Source organism: Acromyrmex echinatior, chromosome 13 (genome assembly GCF_024713525.1).
Source record: "Acromyrmex echinatior isolate Ae372 chromosome 13, ASM2471352v2, whole genome shotgun sequence".
Classification (NCBI taxonomy): Eukaryota; Metazoa; Arthropoda; class Insecta; order Hymenoptera; family Formicidae; genus Acromyrmex; species Acromyrmex echinatior.
In genome coordinates this window covers 10,431,855-10,455,896 of record NC_141864.1, presented here as the reverse complement: position 1 = coordinate 10,455,896, position 24,042 = coordinate 10,431,855, and the positions used below count along the sequence as shown (strand labels likewise).

Genomic DNA, 24,042 nt, shown 5'->3' with positions numbered 1-24,042 from the left:
AGCACGCTACGCGCGTTAAACATGCCTATATCGATTGCCCGGACCGCATGAGAGGGGGATGGCAAGACGGCTGTAGGCAGAGAAAGAAGAGTAAGATGAGAGAAAAAAAATTAAGTGACAACAGAACAGAAGCATCGGAAGGTATATGTAGAAGAAGGGAGCAGGACGTGGCAGGACGGAGGATCAGTGGCAATAGGTGCAATAGGTCATCGCAGGGCGGTTCAAGGGATGGGAAGGGGGAGGCCAGAGCGGAGGGACCGAGTGGGGAGTGGGGACGGTGAGCAGTTCAATGAAAGTCATCGTAAACGGAAGGGGAGCGGAACTGCGAAACGGGGCACACAGAGGGATCGGAGAGAACGCGGGTGGAGGGTAGAGAACGGGAGAGCGTTCCGCCATGCCGACGTCGTGGGAGAAAGACAGCGGGAAAGAGAACGCCAGAGAGCTTGCGCAAGCTTCGACCCGCCGCAGCTCCGATCGGCGGACGGCGGCAGCGGTTAAGCCAGCCGCACGTTCCGAGTTTTCGTGCCAGCAGTCGACTCGCAGCCTGGCTTTCCAACTGGCACGCCGGAGTGCTTTCTCGTACTGTGCCCTCTCGCTTCCTCGTTTCGTCCCTCTCCTCTTCTCCGGGTTCTCTCCTTCTCCTCGCAGTCTCTCTTTTAATCTCTTTCTCTCTCTCTCTCTCTCTCTCTCTCACTCTCGCTCTCTCTCTTTCTCTCTCCGCTCTTTATCCCCGGTGTTTCATATTCCATTATCCGCGACATGACGCGTTGATGATCTACACGCTGCAGCGTAGAACCAACAGCAGCGGTAGTGCTCGTTTGGGACTGGAAACCACCACCGCCGCCGGTGGTGGTCCACTACGAGATCAATTCAATTTCGAGCAACATCCTTGAAGCGTCTTTTGATAGCTCTATGTGCGTCAGTGCGCGATTAAGAATCGCGAGGAAAACTGTGCCAGGCGACGTAGTCGTGGTCGATACGTCAAGGACGACGATAATGTAAATTCCAGTACGCAAACGATTCGCTTTGGAAAGACGTCTGTCCTGATGAGAGAGAAGATGGCACACTCGAAGGGTTCCGCGTGGAGGAAAGTATCGCCTCGGTGATTTCAATCGGCAGAACGACCTCTCCGAAGATCGGAGTAATCAGGATGAAATCGGAGTAATCAGGGAGCATGAGAGTGTTATGGTAAAGGTGCGTGAATGGACGTACGTACTCCATTGTCGATGTACAGTAGTTAAATTACCCCGAGTTCTCCATTCAAAAAAAAAAAAAAAAAAAAAAAAAAATCAATTTCTATTATTTCTCTAGCGATTTAGAGCTAAGACTATCTCTAAGAAGTTGCATGATCTTTTTATTTGGATTCTGAGATTTCTCAAAGTTTTTGTTTCCAGTTTGTTTTGATAAAATTAATGTATTTTGATTAATGCCTGTTCTACAACAGGATCGTAAGAAATTGACGAATCACGATCGAACGCGAGAAGAATAATCGATTATGATTGATTCATTTCTTACGATTTACGATCTTGTCGTAGAATAGACATAAATTTTTCTCCTCTTCCGTCTTCTAAAACTGTGTAATGTGTATGTAGTAAAGAAGAAGAATTCCTGAACCTTTGCTGGATCCGAATTGTCGGTGTAATCGCGATCAAATCGTCGCGGAAATCACGTTCTCGTTGTGTATGCATCCCGCATCGGAACACGCGTTTTCGACGTCGAGACGGTAATACGAAATAATCACGACGAAATGTCAGTAAATCGAGGAAAAACAATCGCTCGGCGAGATCGTCGAGCGATCCAGTTTCCTCTTTCCCTCGTGTCTCCTTGCTTGTTTTGTAAAACGCGCGTCGTCGAACGCATCCCCTATGCACGCACGTAATCAACGAGCGATCTAAATTGCTGATGCGCTAACCGCTTCGAGCTCGGTTCACTCGACATTTTCAGCACGCGCCTGCTTTTATTCGATTCGCGCACGCCGATAGAATCTGAAAATCCGCGAGTGCATCAATTCTACGGACGTCCCGACAGAAATGCACGAGTTTGTCGAAAAAAAAAAAAAAAGAAAAAAAAAGAGAAAAAAAGAACTTCCGCGACCTTGGCCGTTCGCAATTCTGGCACCTCGGACCTTCGCGCGATCCAAAATCCCGAGAGGTCTTTGAATCTTTAAATATCTCTCTGGATCTCCTCGCGTTGAACGATCGAATTGCTGTGAATTTGCTGGAGGTTGCGTGCCTTCGGGGAAAAAAAATATTGAATTCTCTCGAGAGAAGACGAAACAATGAATGCAACGCGGGAATGCGAGGCGCGGGGGAGGAAAGCGGCGGTGAATGAAGAGGGAGAGAAAATTCCGGAGGTGAAGTACTGTTGTCGATGGATCCGAGTCAACGCGGATTTAACCAATTATCACCCCGCTCTCTCGACGTGGACGTACGAACGAGGCCCTTCCGGCATATGCTCGACCCATCTGGCAAACCATGCGGTGTTCCTTATTGTCCTTTGGGGAAATGATAATGCGATACTTGCGCCTGCATCGCATCAAGTACCTCGCATTATAGAGATTTGCGCTCCCCGGATAGCGAATAAGAGGAAATTGGAAATTTCTTTGGCTTGAACCCAGCGATTAAATTACAAATTTTATGGAAGATTGATTACTATTGGAATAGAAAAAAAAAAAAAAAAAAAAGAATTCGAATTAAATTGTACGTTTCATCTCAATGCATTTCGCGGCGTGAAAAAAAAACCCAGATATTAAAGTGACGTCTCTGATGTCATTTTAATGGCAAAACGGCGAGAAATAACGTCAGCTTTGCCGGGAAATATTTTCTACGCACGAAATTATACGTACTACTGTTTTTTTTTTTTTTTTCGAAGGACTTTGCGGATGCACGATGTTCAATATTTTTTTCGATGCACACACGACAGCCGACAGGACGGATCAGTGGAACGATATTATATGTATGAGCACATACATGTATGTGTGTGTGTGCGTGTGTCGTTACGTGTATTTTTTATATGTGCGTATGCACAGGTAGTTCTCGACGGGAGAGGCAAATGGAGATAAGAGGAGAGAAAACGGAGGTATTTTGACAGCCTCGGCACTTGTCCCGGGAATGCCTCGAATGCCTGTGTTGGTACTCCTCGGTAGCTGGGGCTGGGGATTTTTCGCCATATTCCTCTTGCTTCTGGCCACCCCCAGTCCCGCTGCCATTCGCAGAGGTAAGTCTAATCCAGAGGGGAAGGGGGGAGGGGGAGGGGGGGGGAGAGGAGGTTACGGGGAACTGAGGGGCAGGATATAATTCCAACGAGAGTTCAAATTTCCAGGCCAGCGACACGCGAGAACGATCTCTATATTTATTCGCCGGCGAATGCAATTCGACACCGTGATCATTTCTCACCGCTTTTCCGCAATCTTACGCTATTTATCTAATTGCTAATTACTTCTTTAATTTAGCGATCTGATATAAGAATCGTGCGACTCGCGTCTTTCGAGACATTCGAGCCAGATGATGAGAGGAAAAAAAAAAGCATGAATAAAACGATAAAAGATTATCTGATGTTGTGTTTATCTTTGTATGCCGCAATTATTCCGAGTACTTACATTTATTCTACTTTCGCAGAACTTTCAATTTCTAATTTAATCCAGTGGATAAAATACTGTTGCGACTGACGGATTAATCTCGTTTAAGGATGCGGTATCCATCCCTGTCTCTCTCTCTCTCTCTCTCTCTCTCTTTCCCTCGAAAGATTTCAACCTGCATCCAAATCCGATGATGCGCGGTTTAATGAAAACTCATCCAGGAAGCTACTTATTCCGGAAGCTGGTAGCAATTATCGCAACTTCGTTACGCGGCTAACAGGCCGAATTATCGGTGTAACAGCCGAGACGCGCGGCCTCGAATCTTAACCGTCGCATTAGAGAGATTTACTTGCGCCGAGTATATCGTTGGGCGCGAATCCACCCGAGGTGAAGGCGAAGGAGGATTTTGATACCCTGTGGAAAAGTGATTTACGAACGAGAGGCGGCCCGGCCATAATACGAGGCTGCCGCTTTATAAGAGGTATCTGGCAAGCGGGTCGAATATCGATTACACGGCCGAAACTTGTGTCGCGTGTTGTCGCGCGTTCCTTACCCTCCTGGTACTCTATCGGTTCCGCGTGTCCCGTTCCTTCATCGTTTCCTCCGTTAGACAACCGGGTCAACGAAAAATATCGTTGTTCTAATACGCGGTTGCACGAGACATCCCGTATTTTCGCGACGCTGGATTTAATAATACGTTTCTACGATCAGCTTGGTTTTCCGAAATCAATATTTTCTTAGCGAGGACATCGCGGGTGGTCGTCATTTAACCGCATCTTCTCCGTTTTCATTAAAGCGAGGTCTACGTGAAATTAATTAAAAAAGTATGTTTCTCTGAAGTTGAATTTCTTTCGTTCCGGGAATATTCTCAAATATCTCGCACATACTCTCTAATTATATTATCTTCTATTACTAATGAATTCCTTATTGATAATTAATAAAATTATTATTAACACATTTACTCTAATATTACTTATTATATTATATTTGGTATAAAATTATACATAATTAGCATACTTGATAATTAATAATTGAAATTAAGAATGCAAACGAAATAAAGAAGAGGGCATTCGGAAGGGTTTCCCTTTCTTTTTTTTTTCTTTTTTTTTTTTCGTTCTAACCAGCTTTATTTCAGCGGACCGAGGTCACTGCAACAAGACAGTGGACATTTACGAAGATGTGTCGAGCCCGGCGGTGACCCCAGCAAATTGGGGTAAACCCCTCTCGTGCTGGTACCGTTTCCGTGCCTTTCGCGGAACACCCCGGGACTGGATTCTGCGGGTGCGCTTCAAGAAGTTTAAGGTCGGAGTCCTGGAGAACGCTACTACCTGCAGCGGCGGTTATCTGCAGGTGAGTGCTATCTCTCTCTCTCTCTCTCTGTGTGTGTGTATGAACTTTGTCGTTCGAGAGAAAGAGAAAGGATGAGGGACGGTGTCCCTAATTCCAGGATTGCGCATCCAAATGGCATAGCCGAATTCATCTCATCGAGTCTCCGCACCCCCTCGCTTCGCGCTCTCCTATTAATTGAATAGGGAGAATCTGGCCAATTAATCGGGCGCTGGAATTTAATTTCGATTCGACAATAGCGTTCCTCGATTATTCTTTCGATTCGAGTTGAATATCGAGGCCGAACCGGCGGGACGAGGGAGGGATGCTGATACTCGCGTATCTCTTTGAATCGCGTCGCGGACCAATACATACGTGGCACAGTCGAACCCGTATTGTACGATGAAAATGCGCATATTTCATACTCGTAAGCTGCGCGATCTCCGGGAAAAAAGAAAAAAAAAACACGCAGTTACGCCAGATGTAAAGTGAGTCTGATATATCATTATCGGATTCGCCTCGCTTCGTACGCAACGATGCATTTAGAGGTCTATTTTACGCCTAGGCGCACCAGACTCCATACTTTTGAGGAATAATTATCTACGGCGAAATGAAAAATAGAAACTCTATAATAATTACATCAAATCACGTTTTATTTTAATACTAAGATTTTATCGATTTTATTGAATTTGTGCTATAATTTATTCATCTAACTTTAGTCAATTTAAATTAATCACATCGAATCTACATTTGATCGAAATCAGCGACTTAGATCGTTTAAAATAGAGACTCTCGAATAACGTATTGCCCAGAATCCCCATTCCGATAATCCCCATAACACCCCATGACGAATCGAGCGCACGTTCGCGGCGTATTGACTAGATAATAACTCGCGGGTTTGTTTGCGCCGCGGCTATCATAAGAATAGAATAGTTCAGTCTCGCGTTAATCTAGTTTTGTTCATCGGGACGGGGCTGACAGCGAATACGCGAGGGGTATCAAGCGTAGCCGTATCAATGTCGCGAATTAGAGCATTTCCGTATAAGAGATGAACGCGATAAGTGATTCCTTCACCTTTCTCCCCGTTTACCCCCTTGCACCTTTTTCGAGCGAGTAAGCGAGCGAGCAAGCGAGTGCGCGCGGGCGCACTCGTCCTGCTGCCACCTCTCTCAGTTACTTCGGTATCAGGTATTGATCTTTGTGACGCTGTAAACCTCTCTCTTCTCCTCCTCCTCCTCCTCCTCCTCTCTCTCTCTCTCTCTCTCTCTCTGTGCTTCTCTGTTCACTGTGCTCTCTATTCTCTCCTGTATTTTCCCTCGGTTTCCCTCGCGACTTTCAAATTTACACCAGTAAAAAAGGATGAAAAGTCAATAGTAGTCACTTCAGGTACATTTCCCTCTGCATGAGATCGTAAGATTCAAGAAGCGGGATACATGACGAAACCATTGTATTTTTACTAAACTATTAGTTTCGATTTGAATAAGTATGTCTTTCATAAGTTGTTATCATCTTCGTGTAAACTTAGAGCTCAATTATTATTTCCTATACTTCTTAATAATTCTTTGTCAAATTATCGTGTGTCTACTACTTTTAATAGATTTAATCATTTTTATAGAACAGCTTTTTGCTTCAAATGAGTTTACGTGCGTAAACTCATAAATGTAGAACATTTGTATTTAACCAGATTACATTATACGATATAAAAAATTTTAATTATAAACTAAGTATAATTAAATTTCACCGATCATATCTTTTAGTGACACGAACGATTATTATTTATAATTATATTTTACGCACGACAAAATTTTGGCATAAGAGATTGGATTACATTGGTCATTAAAATTGATTAAGCTTTTCAATTCCTGACGCGACGTCGTCCTTACGGTCATCGATCGTTTTCGAACGTTATATACCCATCACGTGTTCCACGTCACTGTTCCAGATTATAGATGGCAACACGAAGACAGAGGTGAGCAATCGCAAGGATCCGGGCGTCTACTGCGGCGAGTCCGAGCAGCCGCAGACCTTCATCAGTGAGACCAGCTTCGTGCGGGTGATCTTCCACGCGGACAACTTCACCGATCAGACGTATTTCAGTTTTGATTCGCGTGCCGAGCCGCAGTTCGAGGTGTATCTCAGATACGGCCAACACCCGGAGCTCTATCCGAATCGTCGTGGCGAGGTCGTACCAGGCAGTTACTGCGAGCGCGTCTTCAAGGACTGCCGGCTGCAAACGTGCTACGTACAGAGTCCGGCTTATCCCGGTATTTATCCGCGCGCGTTGCACTGCAAATATCGACTCAACACCCGACTGCCCTTCATCAAACTCTACATCGAGAACGAAGAGTTCAACATCGACGGTCAACGTTGCGAGAATATCATGACATGTCCGATGCGGCCGATCAGTTCCGGCTCGGAGCACTGTCCGTATGATTATATACGCGTGTACGATGGTAAGAACGAAAGTAGCCCGGTGATCGGCACTTTCTGCGGTATGGGCAAATTCCCGTATAGCATCATTGGTACCAGTGAGGATCTTTACGTCGAGTTCGTGTCGTCGCCAGCTGGTCCGTTGCTTAACACTGGTTTTCACTTCAACGTCGGCAACTGGCCCGGTCATGTAGAGACCGCGGGTGTTAAAAACGGCAGTTGCGACTGGCTGCTGAACAGCGAATCTCTCGTGAGTGGTAACGAGGGTATCTTTCTATCAGTTGCGCACTGGTACCCCCCACACACCAGCTGCACCTATTTGCTACGCGGTCGACCCGGTGAGATCGCTCGTCTTTATTTCCCCAGCTTTCGTGTGAACCGTATCGAGTCGCCGATTCAGCCCTACGACGGCGATTGCGGTGAGAGCCTGACGCTCTATGACGCTGACTGGCCGGACGACGCTCGTATTATCAAGACCTTCTGCGACACTTTCAGCAAACCGATGGAGAAGCACGACTTTGTCTCGACGTCAAACGCTCTATTCGTGCGATTCGAAAGTAAAACTGGCAGTTACTCCGGCAGCTCGCTCTATTACTGGGCTCATTATGACTTCTTCAATGCGACGAGATTCGGCGAGCCCACGCCCGGTACCGAGTGCGATGAAGTATTCGCATCGTGGAAGACGCGCTCGGGTCGTCTACGATCGCCATTGAATACCTTGGTTTATAAACGACCGGGCGACCCACCCGCTGATCTATCCTGCACCTACAGCTTCATTACGGATAAGCGGCTGTACGCGCGCGTGATTCTTGTGATAGAGTCAATTAACTTCAAGGAGCATCCGTACGCTCAATGCGGCCATTGCTGGGATAGTCGAGTGGATCGAGTGATCATTCGGGAACCTAATCCAGATGGTATCAAGGGCCACTGCCTTTGTCGGATCAACAACAACGGTACTCCGGCGCCCACGAGTTCACCGCGACCGCCTGTTCTCAGAGTCGTCTCTCGGGGTGAAAGATTAGATCTGAAGCTGCTGGTGGACGGTGCGCACGCGGCTTCAAGTTATTTCAAGTGGCCCGCGCCACTCTTTGAGGCAAGATACGAGTTCGCGCATAGTCCTTTATGCGGACCGGCGCTTCTGCCACCTGCCACTGACGGTGAGATTGAGTTTCCGCATTACGAGGCACTGGGATACGTCACGCCACCCAGGACCATCAAATGTATCTGGGAGTTGCGGGTGAACCGTGAGCGCGATCTCTGGTTGCACTTTGACAAGATCAAATTTGCATCGCGCTCCTGCGAGGATGGCAAGCTCGAGATCTTTCTGCCAGGCAGTGCCGAACCGTATCTCGGTATTTGCGGTGAGAACGTCAGCTATGTGAGAGAGATGCCAATCATTTCAGCGGCGCATATCACACCGCCAATAGATCATCTGGCGCCGAGCGGTGATGTCATCGAGGAATCGCCCGCTGTGATCATACAGTTTACCGGATCCATGGCACCAGCCCGGGCGGCCTTCAAGATCGCATGGACCGAACTCTTTCATCTACCAAGGGACGGATCTGGGGCTCTCAATACCGGGAAATTAGAGGACTGCGGCTTCCAGTGTCCCGGCGACGCGGGATGCATTCCGTTGAGATTGGTGTGCAACGGCGTGGTGAACTGTCCCAGTCGCAACTTGCCCCTGCCGAGTATCCTGAATGGCACCTTTTACGAGCCGGACGACGAGTCAGTGGAGACGTGCGGTGGTCCTGTCAGTGGTAATGGCGGTGGTTTTGCTGGACCCGCCGGCTGGGCTGGCGCAGGTTTAGGCGCCGGTCTCGCCATTCTTTTGGGTCTGGCGTGTTTCATCGCCATGTGCAGGCTTTGCAGAGGACGATCGCGCTCCAGGGACATACACGTGCCCTATTAAGAGTGATCGTGCCTACTTCTGCGGGTATACGCACAAATTCGGAGAACACACAGAGGTCTAAGAAACAAATTTATCACGTAATTAACATTCTTTCTTTATACTCGCATGTATGTATGTTTATATACATACGTAGATGTATACAAACAATAAATCTTTATTCCTGGAGAAACACTGCAAATATAAGACGTTCTTGTGGTGTTTTTAACTTTTTAAACGTCGCTCAAATGTCTTTGAGCCGCATCAGCATTACTAATTTTGATTAAATAAATTTTATTAGCCTCTAACTATATCATAGATAAGATTATAATCTAGAGAAGAATAGAAATCCCTAAGGCAAGCTTATTTAACCTGTCGAGACCGTTGGTGCCCTTGGTGTTTCAGACCTCTGTGTTGTTTGAGAAATCGATAGAAATGGTCGAGAAGCATTCTCCTTCTCGAGACTCATCGAGGTGTGTCAGAAGATGTTTTTCCATACTGCTCCAAACGACAGATCCGACATTACAAGTAATTTTCTCAATGTGATGCTTCCGGGTTCTAATGAACGTCGAGTTTGCTTATTAATTGCAAGAGGTCGATTCCGGATCTTTATTACTCTGTTGTATCGCGGTGTTCAAGTATTACTACCGTCTGTCAACGCCGATCGCCCACCCCACGTTCATTACACTGTCGGTCTTCTATTTACACTCTTTACGTAACTCTAATGATCCATACATTATCCTTCTCTTACAGCGACGACGAAATTCTAAGCAAAGCTGTATTTGCCACTGCCGTGTTATACTCGTCGTATTGTCATCGCGTCTTCTCTACACACACTGCCATAGACATAGAACTCCATACATAGCTCTCATCTCGATCGTTCTCATATGTCGTTTGCGAGAACTATCGTAGATTTGTGGCGATCGGATTATTTCTGTCGCTAATTGTACGGGCGGCGATAGCTTCATTTCTAGCGATAGCAAGGCATCTACGAGACAGTAGCTTCAACGATATGTAGAAACGTTTTTATACTTTTATTATCTCGTTCCTCTAATCTAATTATAGAATCTTATCGATAATCAGCATCGAAGCCTGACAATAATGAGTTCGAAACACAAAAGGAAAAAGAAAAACGATTATACATGGATTAGATTAAGTTAGATTAAGTTTTAAATTTATTATCGTTTTTTCAAAAATATTAGAATAATTAAGTAGTTCTATATTATAATATATTAAATGTTTTATAATTAAAATTAATTATGTCGTGTTATATATTACACGTAATATATTTTATAATATATTTGTGATTCGTTTGTCAGGTGGCATTATTGCTATCTCTAGAAAATCGTACGGAATAGCATGGATCCTCAATTTTTGTTGTCGCTCGTACAAATGCAAATCAGCGAGCCGATCGTCGTAGATTCCGACTTTAGGATATATAGTCCTTAGCGGTTGCTCAAAGTTGTCCTGCTTCGTGAATTCTCGAGAGAAACTCGCGTCTCGCGAGCAAGATACAATTAAATTGACTTAAAATACAGCGGGAATGGCGGAAACGACGGAAATTGATAGTACTATCCAGTAATTGTGACTTCTGACGGGTCGTGACACGCCTTGTCGATTTAACATCTTGAGGTTCGGCGACAGTATCGAATATAATATACATATATACATATATCGAATCCGTTGCGAGGTATATAATCGCTCTAGTGTCCATATTGGAGAAAGCAAAAGGAGAGAAGAAACAGGAAGTGAGAAGAGTTATGGATTCGCCGATTCGCAAGATGTCTGGACTCTATGACACCGAATGAGCGTGCCTACTAAAATATGCAGCTATTATGATGCATGTGATCGTCGACAGTGCAAAACAGTTTGTATATAATAAGGCAAGGGTTAGAAGGAGGTTTGTAAAACCAATTGCTTTTTAGAAATAAACCGGTACATTAGGTGAAAGAGAAATAATTAAATAAAATAAACAAGAGTAAATAAATAATGCGTCGGCGAGACGTCGGGTAAGGTGCCGGCTATCGCAGCGATAAGGAATCCCGTTAATCCGATACTCTCGTTGGTTGGACCTCCTCCTCCTCGAGGAGGGCTATTATAATTAGAACAAGAAACAGACTCGGAAACTTGGCCCGCCGTCCCCGGGGCTGCCGTGCTCTAGGAACGATGTTTGCTTGTATATAGGGAAACATTTATGTAGGTTTAGCGACAATCTCAATAGCGGATACACACACCCACACATGGATTCACATGACACGCACACAACCGAGCGATGCGGTATTAAGCGCATTATTAACGAGCGCAGCTATCTTTAATCGACGATATAACGATCATCTTACTACGACATGTAATTGCGATAATAACAATTATCATGATTACTATATTTTTTACTAATAAAGAGCATCCTTGAAGTCGAGGAAAGAGGTGGGTTTCTTTATATATGTGCTTAAAGCTCTGAATCCCTTCGACAAATCTCAGAATCCGGATTCGGTGCGCGACGATGAATTAAAAGATGAATTAAAAGAGAAGGATCGTTGCCGAGAGCAAAAATTACAACGTGAGATCGTTACGAGAGAGTCAAGATTTACGAGTCTGCTCACTGGTTAAGTGCGGACCAATTAAGGCGGATGCAGTTTTGGGCGCCGCCATTCTTGTCGATGATTTACACGGTAATAATTTCTCGCCCGTCGTTTTAGCGTCGTTCGTAATTTTGATCTTTCGCCTTGCGAAATTCTACCGTGACGCATAATTCGATTTATTTTTCGTTTCATTTTTCGTTTCATTATGTCGATTTTCCTCGCGCATCGATTTAAACGTCACTTACTCGCAATCGAAAAGCTCGTCTTCCACGATAAATTCCTGGACGAATTTGGAGCAAATACGCGACGCTGCAAACGCTTTCTTTCACAATGCGCTTTGGAACCTGGAATTTTCTCTATTGTGCTTTGTTTCGGTGCTCGAGACAAAAGAACACGCGATAACCATGCTGGACCTCTTCGCACCTATTAAATGCCTTCTACAGAAAGAATCCGTTCGTGTCGACAATGTCGTCTTCAGGCTACACTCGCGCATCACCGTTCTCCTACTGCTCGTTTGCACCATTCTCGTAACTGCTAAGCAATACATCGGCGAACCGATTTCTTGCATGACCGATGCTTCCATCGGTACGAATTCCGCTAACCTTTAGACCTCAAGTGTGTGAGCATTTGGGATTTCAAATTCTTACAGAAGTTGTGCTCAAGGAATTAATCGTAATGATTGCATTTATAAATCCTTTCTAAATATCTTTCTATACGTACATTGAAAAAAAAAGAGTCTAGTAATGGTTATCAAATGTCGAGTGAAGTAATGTCAATCAAATGAAATAGTTAATATAACCAAAAATAATTTTTTTCAATATCTCGTAATTATTACTGAACAATTAATTATTGTATTTGATAATGCTTACAAAATATTTAGAAAAATAAAATTATTTTTAGTTATATTAACTAAATATAAATAATTTGATTGAAATTATTTCATTTTTTTGGTAGATATTACTAGATTCTTTTTTTAGTATGAATATTTAATTATTACTTGAGCAAGAGAGCTTATTAATAATAATTGGTCATAATTGATGATTGATTTGACATGTTGCTGTGGCAGACAAAGATCCCGTAAATGCGTATTGCTGGATCTACAGCACATTCACGGTAACCCGACATCTGAAAGGTATTCCTGGACGGAGTGTAGCGAGTGCTGGTGTAGGACAGGCCCTTCCAGGTGATGAAGCCCGTCATCATCGATATTATCAGTGGGTCAGCTGAATTTAGAACGTTCACGATATGGATGAGGAGATAATCGATACAATAGTTGATAAACAGTTTGTTGATGGAACACAGAAAATATATTTATTAAATTATATACCGGAAAATATATTATTTAAATAAAAATTTATTTAAATAACGTATATATTATTTAAATAAATTGTCGGTATTAAAGTCGTCATGTATCCATCGCGATTTCTCTCAAATGTTTGCTTTTTGTTAGAAAATTTTGTACAAGTTACATTTTCTCGCGAACCTTAAATCAAATCTCCGATAAAATCAAGTTATCAACTCAGCCGAAACACAAAGTTTCTTTATTGACTCGTACTCTTCAAGGCCAAAAGCTCAAGAATTTTTATGCTCGATATAAAAGTTCTCCGAGAGACTTCTACTTCCGTAGAGACTTCTCTCGGAAATTCTCGCCGAGGAAAGATCGACTCGGAATTCGTCAAAGGCATCCCTAAATTGTTTTTCGATGGGGCACTCTGAAAAATTGAAAGCGAACGGGAGAGAAATGCGAGGGAGAGAACGCGCGTGTGCGACGGAATTGGTCGATCGCATAAGTTCCGTATGGAATGCACACACTTACATAGCGCGTTCACGTACGCGAGATGCATGATAACGGCTGCACTTCGTTCCGATGGTCAGGTCGCTCTCTCGGCTCACCGGCGCATGCAGACGTATTGCGCGAGCGTGAATGAAATCTGAAACGTGAACGCGTGAATGTAAAGGAAAACGTCCGGAAAGGGGACGGAAGACGGCGCGAGGAAATGGAAATAGAGATCGCGCAGATACTGGACCGTTATCCTACATCTCTATATTGCGCGATTCGCATCGCGGAAGGCAAGGCAACGCACAAGTAGTAGAGGTCTCCCATGAAATTTTTAGATTTCCCAATAGAAAAATATTAAGTCAAATATAAATATTTTCTACTGAGCCCTACCTTTTGTGCAAGGAATCAAATAATTTTTGTAATAAAAAAAACATTTTCTCTGCATAATTATACATGTTACGTCTACGATATCTTTTTTGTTTTTTTTTTTTTTTTTAATTTCTAACGATATATAGGAGACGCGATATATTATATTCGTTATCTCTGTTAATGAGGAGAGAGATAAGATAAATATTTCTTAAATAAAGATTAATCTAAGAAAAATCGAAGGAAATAAGGATGTAATGTTTATTAGGTATGCTTTGTTCTCGGCTTACAAGCCATTTCTTTTTACGTGCCGCGCGCGTTATGGGGCATCTGGGAGAGAGGCACCATAAGTCTTCTTTCGCGGGATCTCGCGTCTCCCTTTCTGAGAGACGTCTGGACCGAGGAGAGGAAGCAGCAGCTCGTCGAATATTTCACCAAAACGAATCTGCACGGTCACAATTTCTACGCCATGCGTTTCTTCGTGTGCGAGCTCTTGAACTTCTTAAATTCGGTAAGTATAATTCCCCTTCAGTTTAGAAACGGAAGAGTTTCTGCGAAGGTACTTAAGGGATCTCGATCGGCCAACCGGGATTATGACGTCAGAAGCGAGGAAATTGCGCGGAAATAACTGTGAATAATTGATTTCTGGGTTCGATAATGAGTCCGGACTAACGAAACGTGGTCGAAACTTTGCTTCGAAACGAACCCGATATATCGCACGGAAATACAACTCGAGGGCCCTTAACGTATAAAATATAACCATTTCACTTTCTTTGCGATTCAGCAAGTAAAAAAAAAAAAAATCGACAAATTCATGCAATCGTTAAGATTCGGCATTTACCGATTATTTTTATGATTATTAATTTTAAGAGTACCTCACAGAGAGCGTTAAATTAACGAAAACTCTCGATAAAACCTTTCATCTATCCTATTCAGATAGGACAGATATATCTGTTGGATATATTTCTGGAGGGACAGTTTAGGCGATACGGACCCATGGTGAGCGCGTTCCTCGCCGAGGAAAGTCCTCACGAAAGGATCGATCCTATGGCGCGATTGTTTCCGAAGGTAACCAAGTGTACGATTCACACATTTGGACCCGCGGGTTCCGTGCAAACTCACGATGCTTTGTGCGTGCTTCCGCTGAACGTGGTGAACGAGAAGATCTTCGTTGTTCTCTGGTTCTGGCTGGTGTTTCTTGCGGGCGTCGGTTGCCTCGCGGTAATCTATAGGTACGTAAGTTCCCTCAACGACTGCGCATTATGGCAATTCTGATTACTGAATGTCAGAAACATACTTCAACAATCTATAAAACTTATTCTACGCAGGAATATTATAATATTTTCTACCCATCAATTTTCCAGCACTTTGTGCTACTCGTACATTTGCGAATCTTGCATTATTTATATTTTAACCCTAGAATGCAGTTGTTATTGAGTGATGAAGTATGTTATCAATACGACATAAATTTTACGTACAAGAAAATAGGTCACTCTTGATTGATGTAACAAGTTTCATACATTTCACACTTTTAATGACAAAATATATTAATTATAAACACGAATAATCTAATTATTAATTTAAAAGGAGAGAAAGAATAAACACATTATCAAATTGGAAATTAATCTGTAAATGGAGTGTCCAATGTCTCCTCATAACATTTACTAATAAATGTATAATAATATAAAACTGTTTAAAAAATTGAAATCACTTATTTTTGTTATAATATTAATCACCAGGGAGTTTAAATTAAGATATAACACGAACGTAATTTTTTAAAATCTCCGCTTGTCCTAGCTTAGCACTTTTAAGATGTCATATTGGATCTCCTAATGACCACTCAAGGTACAGTTTAGTTCTTAATAATATCTTTCTCACTTTTACTTAAAGTTGTGTACCGACAGCATTCTGGGATTAAAAAAAGAACATTACGTAGAGCTGTTAAAAATGTAATGCAAGTATCGTCGGATCGATATGCAATTGATACAATCCTCCTCGCAGGATCATAGTGTTTTCTCAAGCATGGGCGAGAGTGTATCTTCTACGTGGTGCAGTTCGCAGGCTCGAGAAATCTAAAGCTGAGCGTGTTGTACGAGTATTCCATTTCGGCGATTGGTTCCTATTGCACCAACTCGCACAGAACGTCAATCCTATCGTGTACATGGAGCTGGTTAACGAGATAGCGAAAGCCTTCACGACTAAGAGTTTCGCGGACTTCATCTAGATCCTCTCGACCTCGCCTAAGTAGCATTACGCGGAATTCAATTTACGAAGCTCAAAATGTTCTTATAAGATATAAACGTTCGATGAGTATTCTGATACAATATCTTACGATAAAAAAAAAGGGACAAATGTTTAAAAAAAGAAGATGTACTGTGTGATTTCAATAAAGATGATTAAAATCTTCGAAAAAGATTTTTCAAAAATGTCATCAAGTTATTGAATTACCTAAATAAGTATATTCGAATCGAAATTATCGTATTTTATTCTAAGAGGTATATTCAAGTTATTAAGATTTAACATCCACTAAGGCGTATACGAATTTCTTTCCGACAACTCAATACCGACGAACAATACGAGCAGATACGTCGCGGTGTGAGTCTTTTGTTCATCAACGTTACATTCAATTGTCCCGAAACAGAAGCGGAATTGAGATACTCTCTTCTCGCTCGGCGTGTATCCATGGGAACGTGAGTTTGACTCAACCAAATTACTTGAGGTACGGGGTTCTTAGGGTTAGGGATTTTATCGGAATTATTACGAGTCTCGTCGCGTATCGGAGATCTTTTGCGCTCTCGACCTTATCGCACGGTGTGTTCTCGCATCGCCCCGTTTTCCGGAATACGCGTTACGCATTTCCAAGGTAACGGAAACAGACGACGACGAGGACGACGAAGAGTTTTGATTTCATCGTCTCGTTGCACTCACTCGGGTTCGCGTATCGTGGTGAAGAGGAAAATTTGCAAAATCGAAGTTAAGCGAACATGCGGGAGATAGTACATCTTCAGGCAGGCCAATGTGGCAATCAGATTGGAGCAAAGGTATGTTTCAAGTCCTTGAATAATTCTCAGATATAAGTCCCATTCAGTCCAATGCGAATACATATCACGAGAGCTTAAATAAATACACTTATCCAATTGAGACGAAAAATATTTATGTTGAAATATGTTCATGCTCACGCAAAAATATCGAGATTCTTGAGAAATTTCTATTCGAATGAAATATTTCTTTCTCTATTACGACGATCACAGTTTTGGGAGGTGATCTCGGACGAGCATGGGATCGATCCCACTGGCACGTATCACGGTGACTCGGATCTGCAGTTGGAGCGAATAAATGTTTACTACAACGAGGCGACGGGCGGTAAATACGTGCCACGTGCGATTTTGGTCGATTTAGAACCTGGAACAATGGACGCGGTTCGTTCGGGGCCGTTCGGTCAAATATTCCGGCCAGACAACTTTGTGTTCGGGCAAAGCGGCGCAGGTAACAACTGGGCCAAGGGACATTACACCGAGGGCGCCGAGCTCGTCGACTCCGTCTTGGACGTCGTTCGCAAGGAGGCCGAGAGCTGCGACTGCCTCCAGGGATTTCAACTGACACACTCGCTGGGCGGTGGCACTGGTGCCGGCATGGGTACTCTGCTCATCTCCAAAATACGCGAAGAATACCCTGATAGAATCATGATGACCTTCAGCGTGGTACCTTCACCAAAGGTATATTATTCCACGAATTTAATTTTCATTTTAATTTCACAATCATTTCTTTAATCGCAGTCATCTCTTTTCTGTTCAAATCAGAAATTCAGATCTCTTTTCGGTCCTACGATTTCACGATTTCACGATTTCACGATTTCACATCTAGCATGATTTTAAAGGAAATAATTTTGACGTACTCTCTATATTCACGGACAAAATCTTCATTGACTTTCGGAAACAATACGAGATCGGATTTCACGTCAAGAGTTACGTTTCGAATTTCACGTATATATCGGGAATCATCCGCGGAGCGTGTCTCGCTGCGGCGGCAAACATGAAAGTCTTTCTGATGCGCGCAGGATAAGGTACAATGGATGCGAGACAAAGCACCAGCCAGGAACCGACCTTTTGTCCTTAATAGGACAATACTGAGCGCGTTGCCAGCATACAATACTTGTACTCTCTCGTTTGTGTATTCATGTTTGCGCGATACGCGAGCGCGACCGATGCCATACGTTCCACGTCAGCGTTTATTCTCGCCTCCTTCCGAAGGTATCGGACACCGTAGTCGAGCCCTACAACTGCACTCTCTCGGTACATCAGCTGGTGGAGAATACAGACGAGTCGTATTGCATAGATAATGAGGCGCTTTATGACATCTGCTTCCGGACTCTCAAGCTGACCACGCCAACCTATGGTGATCTCAATCATCTCGTCAGCGCGACCCTGAGCGGCGTCACCACTTGCCTGAGATTTCCCGGCCAGCTTAACGCAGACCTAAGGAAACTCGCCGTCAACATGGTCCCTTTCCCGCGACTGCATTTCTTCATCCCCGGCTTTGCCCCTCTAACTTCTAGGTCTCATATTGCCAAAGAAAACTAATTAAATTAAGGAAAACTAATTATTAAATGGAGCATCGGTACTATAAGAGTCGATGTCATATCGCTATTTTATTTAAACGAAATTTTCTAAATTGCAATGCAATAAAATCAATGTAATTAATTAATTAATTAATTATTTAGAGGAAAATTTATTCGCGTACGTAATTTTCCAGGTTTCTTGCTTTCGACGTTATTCTAAAATAATGTAGGAAATTAGACGAATGAGAGTTCGGTGCGGTACTTGATAGATAAAAATATAATTTATATATATATACATATATATACATAGAATGAATAATTATGCATTAAGTACTGCATTATTTCAATTTCGAGAGTCCATAACTAGTAACTCTTATTAATTCTAAAATGATGATTTTAGAGGTTCGCAACAGTACCGAGCACTCACGGTACCCGAACTCACTCAACAAATGTTTGACGCGAAGAACATGATGGCCGCGTGCGACCCGCGACATGGTAGATATTTGACAGTGGCCGCAGTATTCCGTGGCAGGATGTCGATGAAGGAGGTGGACGAGCAGATGCTCAACATCCAGAACAAGAACAGCAGCTACTTCGTCGAGTGGATACCGAGCAACGTGAAAACTGCCGTTTGTGACATACCCCCGCGGGGTCTGAAAATGTCCGCGACTTTCATTGGCAATTCTACGGCTATTCAGGTTCGTTCGGTTGTTGTCAAACAAAGAGAGAATTCGACTGTGAATCAATTAAATTTTCAATCGATTTCTCAGAGTTGCAAATTTTCCAAAAACAAATTATTCGTCATTCGGTTCGTTAAATGTATTACTTAAAAAGCAGAAAGGATTAATTATATCGAAAATGTAATTATTTTTGCGTCACAGGAGCTGTTCAAGAGGGTATCGGAACAATTCACCGCGATGTTCCGACGCAAGGCGTTCCTGCATTGGTATACCGGCGAGGGTATGGATGACATGGAGTTTACCGAGGCTGAGAGCAACATGAACGATCTCGTGTCCGAGTATCAGCAGTACCAGGAGGCGACTGCCGACGAAGAGGGAGAGTTTGATGAGGAGGAAGAGGGCGAGGGTGAGGAGAAGTGAAGATCGTCCCCATCTCCGGAAGATGTTTATCGAGTGCTCGCTACACCTGCTGCTTCCTTTCCGCTATCGTCGCTTCTTTACGTAGTTATATCGTCCCACCCTCGTATCTTCTTAGAGTGTAAAATAATATGTAGCCGAGCCAACGTCGGCCGACAGCTTGTTGTTCCTTGTCTTCCGCGTGTCTCCCATCGTCGAAAGTATATTACGTGCACAAAATAAAAAAAAAAAAAAAGAAAAGAAAAAAGGGAAAAAAAAGAAAGAAAAAGAAAAATAAGAAAAAAAGATGAGAAAAGAAAGAAAAAGAAGCTCCTGCTACATTTTCCCGCGTAAGAAGCACTCATTTCTCTCGCATCCTCTTAACCATGTCTAGAAACAGAACGACGAAAACGGAACACTCTCTCACTCTGGGGTTTGCGCGTGGTTTCCGGGTAACCTCCGGTCGCTACGGAGATAATGCGAAATGTACGTATCGGGGAAACGTTTCCTGTTTCCTCTCCTTCAAGTAAAACACCACGCGCAAGCACCACTGACGGCGCTTGCTTACCTTCGGTTACGTACTCCAAGTCAAAGAGAGAAGGGGAGAGGAAGAAGAACACTTTATACCTTAATTAAAAATTGAAACCGATCTCTTCTTCACTACGCGTTCTGTACATTTCGAGCGGCGTACTCTATTCGCAATATTCCTTGTTACTCAGCAGCAACGTATATTCATTATATGCTTTTCGCAATTAAATTTATTATGTTTTATTCTCCCTGTATTTCAATTTTAATACGCGCTTTTAATTTCACGATTACTTCTGTTAATTTTATTAAATGCTATTTTCATTCGCGGAATAACGGCAACGGTCCCCCCCCCCTCCCCCGCCCCCCCCCGTTTAGCCGAACTAAAAATCACTCGTCGATTTATTTCGGGATACTCCATTCTACGCCCGGGAGCGATTCTTTTACAATTCCCGACGCCGCGATAACGCGCCGTAATAAATCGCAGCGGGGCGCGTATCGGAGGCTCGTACATCACGCCCGGCATCACTGCCGATTGCCGTTGCCGACATTGCCGACGTCGTACAATCAGCCGCATACTCTCGCGTTCGATCGGTCCTTGCGATCGAGAACATTATTGGCAAACAATAATTGCACAATTGCCGAGGCGAGAACTTGTTAAGCGACGTGATGTCACGCATCACCTGAATGTCCAGCGAAAAATGAGGCGATCACTCACAGCGGGAGAAATATATCGTCTTCGGCCAATATTACATCGGAGATACGAATCGCGAAATCCTCCGAGATGGAAGCGAGAATCCGGAAGGATTTTCTCGCCAAAACTTCAATCTTTTAAAAAAATATGTAAGAAAATGTAGATTGTATACATACATCTACTTTTTTTTTGCGTCAAGCTTACTGCAGCAATTTTACGAATACGTTGGTTTTTTTTTTTAAGATACCTTTTAGAAATAATTTGAAGGTTTGAGGATGTAAGCATTGCGGAGCATTGCATGTCCGCATTTACCTAACGTGAGGGCGTTTACGTAACCGCGACAGAAATGTGCGCGAGAAATGGGCGGGGAAGTCGGACACTCCTTGGCCGAGCACACGTTTGGTCCACACACGGAATGCTAATGCTAATAATGCAGACGCATAAACTTGGGATTTAGATCACGGTGTTCCAGTTTCCGTCACCGGCTGTTGTTTCCCGCCGCGCGGTTTCTCGCGATCTTGCATCTTCGCTCGGTTCTCGTTAACGACCTCGGTTGCGAACGACTTTATATAATGGTGTTATGGTGAGAAAAAGAAAGAAAAAAAAACAAGATGACGCTTACGGTCTTCTGTTATCTCATACGAAAGCGTGTTTACAAACATTTATTGCCGCTTGTCATCGACGTCGATATAGAATAAGCAAGAGAACTTATTCGACGGCGGCGGAGCTGACGTTGTCCGATAAGCAAAATAGAACGATAAATAAAAAATACCATATATCATATAAAACGCGCAGGATTCACGGATTAACGGATTTAATCCCTTTCGGCTTAAATACAAGGTGTCCAGACTTCTCGCGACTTATTTTTTTTGCGACGACGAATTCCTTGGTCAATTTGAATTCAAGTTTTTCTCACCGTGACTGATCGTAGGAAGTCGTCGTTTATATCGTAGTTTTCTTTAACATCGCGTATCTTTGTAAGTAAACTTTAATTAGGATTTTATAAAATTAATTCCGTCTAAAATTATAAAAGGACGCATTAATAAATCCATTTGATGCTCGTTTCTACCAAAGTAGATTAACTGTAATCGACTTACTTTTTTTTTTTTTCTAATTCTTAGAATTAGAAAAGGAAGAGCTAGTTTTACCGAAATAAAAATTTAACTACATTGGTAGAAACAGACGGTTTTAATTCGCAAAAAGATTTCTTTTTAAATCATTTATGTATCTCGAAAGTTATCGGCGTTTCCACGTTTCTCGCCAAGGAAAAAATCAATTCCCAACTGGGATCGAGGAATTCGTTAATTTAAAAAGAAATTAACATTCGACAAGCGGGACACCCTGTACATACCTTTGTACGTATTGCATTGTGCATCGTCATCCGACTGTGCATTGCTCTCTCGTCGGTAGTTGGCCGTCTTTTAAAAATCGATCGCCTGCGGGCCCGGAGGCAAGAGACAGTGGACCGTTTGTCTTGCAGCGACATTTTGCGTTTCACGTAAAGAGAATTCGCGTATATACAATATACACAGCACGTCGTAACGTAGATATACACTTGCGATATACGTACGATATACGTACATCGCATCGCGCCGATATTTATCTTCGTTAGCCCCAATTCGCGATCGGTCTAGGCGTGCCTCGCGGCTGCACGTAAGGGTAGATACCGTAGATAGTAGATACGAGGCGCGCAGGCGAGTTAATCGCATCGTAAACCATTAGGGTTGGTTACAAATGGCCGCGTAACGCGAAAAAAAAAAAGATCAGCGAAAACGGAAGGGGATATATATAGAGAATTGCTCGTTTAATTCCGATGTATAAATTCTAGCTCGTTAAAATAAACGGAGAATTATTCGTAATGTACATGAATAAAAAAAAATTAGTAGTAATTCTATCTCTGCAAAATTTCTTTAAATACAAATTTTCGAAAACTGTTCAATTATGATATTAATATTGAAGAATTTTTTTTAGATAGAGAGAGAGAGACTTCAAACTGATTGAAAGAATTTATAAATAAAGTGTAAATTACACCCTTGGACGACAATCTGTATATATTAATATTGGATTTCTGATCAAGTAATGTGTGTAAAAACAAAGTTGTTTTTCAAATCTACAAAGTCGATCTACACGTCGAAGACACGTGGAAGAGGAAATGAGCGATTTAATAAAAATGTCTTAAGGGCAAGAAATATTTGCATACATCCATATGTATGATGCAACGTGTAGTTTATTAAGAAGGTGACAGTGAATAGTAAACGTTTATTATGCGGAAATTTTTCACGCTCGCGTTACCACTGTGTGTTTACCGGCGGTGTATACGAGGTGACGTGTAAGCACGAGTCGCAATAAGGATGAAGATAATCCGCCGCGAACAGCAAGGCTGCAGGTATACGACATTGAGGTGAGCAAGGAAAGAGTACGCAAAAATGTTTGTTCCGCGGTTAATGAAGTACGCTGCCTCTCTTTTCTCCGTTCTTGTTTTTTTTTTGCGCTCACGATCCGCATTATTATCTCTGTGAGCGAGTGAATTCCATGAATAATCGAGTTGTACAATGTATTGTTATGCTAGTTATGTACAGAGGACGCATTTCCACGAGCTCGTTGCATACGCGAGATGATTCATTTTTCGCTCTGATGGCGAACCGGAAGCGACACTCACGTTGACACACCCACTCATCTTCAAATCTAGAAGTATCGAAATCGATGCTCGTAATGATATATTTGTCAAAAAAGAGTTAAGAGAATAATAAGTGATACGATATAAATAATATACGTATAGAAATGAAAATATAAAACGATAATAATGCGATAAAGATATCGTAACGTGCAATAAGAAAAATCTAAATAAAATTTTCTTTTAATATATATAAAAGAGATATATAAAGACATAGAATAGCTAAATTTATAACAACGCCGGCGAGAAAAATAGATAATAAATTTATAGATAAATTTGAGGATAATATAAGAAGCTAGTGTATAAATGCTAATATAAAAAAAAAAAAAAATAACAAGTAACAAGAGAAAATTATGGTAAAACATGAGAGAGAATTCTCTGTGTATCGTCAGTATATCAGTATATCACCTCCGCACCACCGCGTGCCACATTCGATCGGTCGAGGTCCCCGTGTTGCTCTGTTCACGCTTCGCGTAGCACAGACAAGATCATAGACGCGCGAATAATTACAGAAAGCGATTGAGAGTGGCCGGGGTCGACGGGGTGAAGAGACGAAGGAGAGACGAGGG

The 24,042-nt window shown here is 42.8% G+C and overlaps 3 protein-coding genes across 4 annotated transcripts; all 3 read left to right on the top strand.

Annotated features, from left to right (window-relative positions):
- The first annotated feature begins 287 nt into the window (after positions 1-287).
- On the top strand, positions 288-11,642 carry LOC105146103 (cubilin). Of its 2 annotated transcripts, none has more exons than XM_011056156.2 (4): positions 288-1,194; positions 3,033-3,216; positions 4,713-4,927; positions 6,846-11,642. In XM_011056156.2, exons 1-4 carry the CDS (start codon positions 1,186-1,188, stop codon positions 9,243-9,245), a joined length of 2,808 nt encoding a protein of 935 aa, XP_011054458.1. In that variant the 5' UTR covers positions 288-1,185; the 3' UTR covers positions 9,246-11,642. The 2 variants fall into 2 exon arrangements, with proteins under 2 accessions (XP_011054458.1, XP_011054459.1); XM_011056157.2 differs by having other exon boundaries at positions 289-1,194; positions 3,029-3,216.
- Positions 11,643-11,717: 75 nt separating this feature from the next.
- On the top strand, positions 11,718-16,170 carry LOC105146141 (innexin inx2). Its single transcript, XM_087412705.1, has 5 exons — positions 11,718-12,406; positions 12,867-13,018; positions 14,215-14,571; positions 14,847-15,218; positions 15,934-16,170. Exons 1-5 carry the CDS (start codon positions 12,205-12,207, stop codon positions 16,168-16,170), a joined length of 1,320 nt encoding a protein of 439 aa, XP_087268831.1. The 5' UTR covers positions 11,718-12,204.
- A 750-nt stretch (positions 16,171-16,920) lies between these two features.
- LOC105146104 (tubulin beta chain) lies at positions 16,921-20,460 on the top strand. Its single transcript, XM_011056158.2, has 5 exons — positions 16,921-16,987; positions 17,198-17,662; positions 18,197-18,501; positions 18,905-19,202; positions 19,386-20,460. The coding sequence occupies exons 1-5, from the start codon at positions 16,931-16,933 to the stop codon at positions 19,602-19,604; spliced, it is 1,344 nt and encodes a 447-aa protein (XP_011054460.1). The 5' UTR covers positions 16,921-16,930; the 3' UTR covers positions 19,605-20,460.
- The last annotated feature ends 3,582 nt before the right edge of the window (positions 20,461-24,042 follow it).

Excerpts from the sequence above, each read along its gene's own strand:
- LOC105146103 (XM_011056156.2), top strand. Across the intron at positions 3,217-4,712 it reads TCCCGCTGCCATTCGCAGAG|CGGACCGAGGTCACTGCAAC; the intron begins GTAAGTCTAATC and ends GCTTTATTTCAG. Across the intron at positions 4,928-6,845 it reads GCAGCGGCGGTTATCTGCAG|ATTATAGATGGCAACACGAA; the intron begins GTGAGTGCTATC and ends TCACTGTTCCAG.
- LOC105146141 (XM_087412705.1), top strand. The coding sequence starts at position 12,205 with ATGCTGGACCTCTTCGCACCTATTAAATGCCTTCTACAGAAAGAATCC. Across the intron at positions 12,407-12,866 it reads TACGAATTCCGCTAACCTTT|ACAAAGATCCCGTAAATGCG; the intron begins AGACCTCAAGTG and ends TTGCTGTGGCAG. Across the intron at positions 13,019-14,214 it reads ATCATCGATATTATCAGTGG|GTATGCTTTGTTCTCGGCTT; the intron begins GTCAGCTGAATT and ends AATGTTTATTAG.
- LOC105146104 (XM_011056158.2), top strand. The coding sequence starts at position 16,931 with ATGCGGGAGATAGTACATCTTCAGGCAGGCCAATGTGGCAATCAGATT. Across the intron at positions 18,502-18,904 it reads TTTGCCCCTCTAACTTCTAG|AGGTTCGCAACAGTACCGAG; the intron begins GTCTCATATTGC and ends TGATGATTTTAG. Across the intron at positions 19,203-19,385 it reads GCAATTCTACGGCTATTCAG|GAGCTGTTCAAGAGGGTATC; the intron begins GTTCGTTCGGTT and ends TTTGCGTCACAG.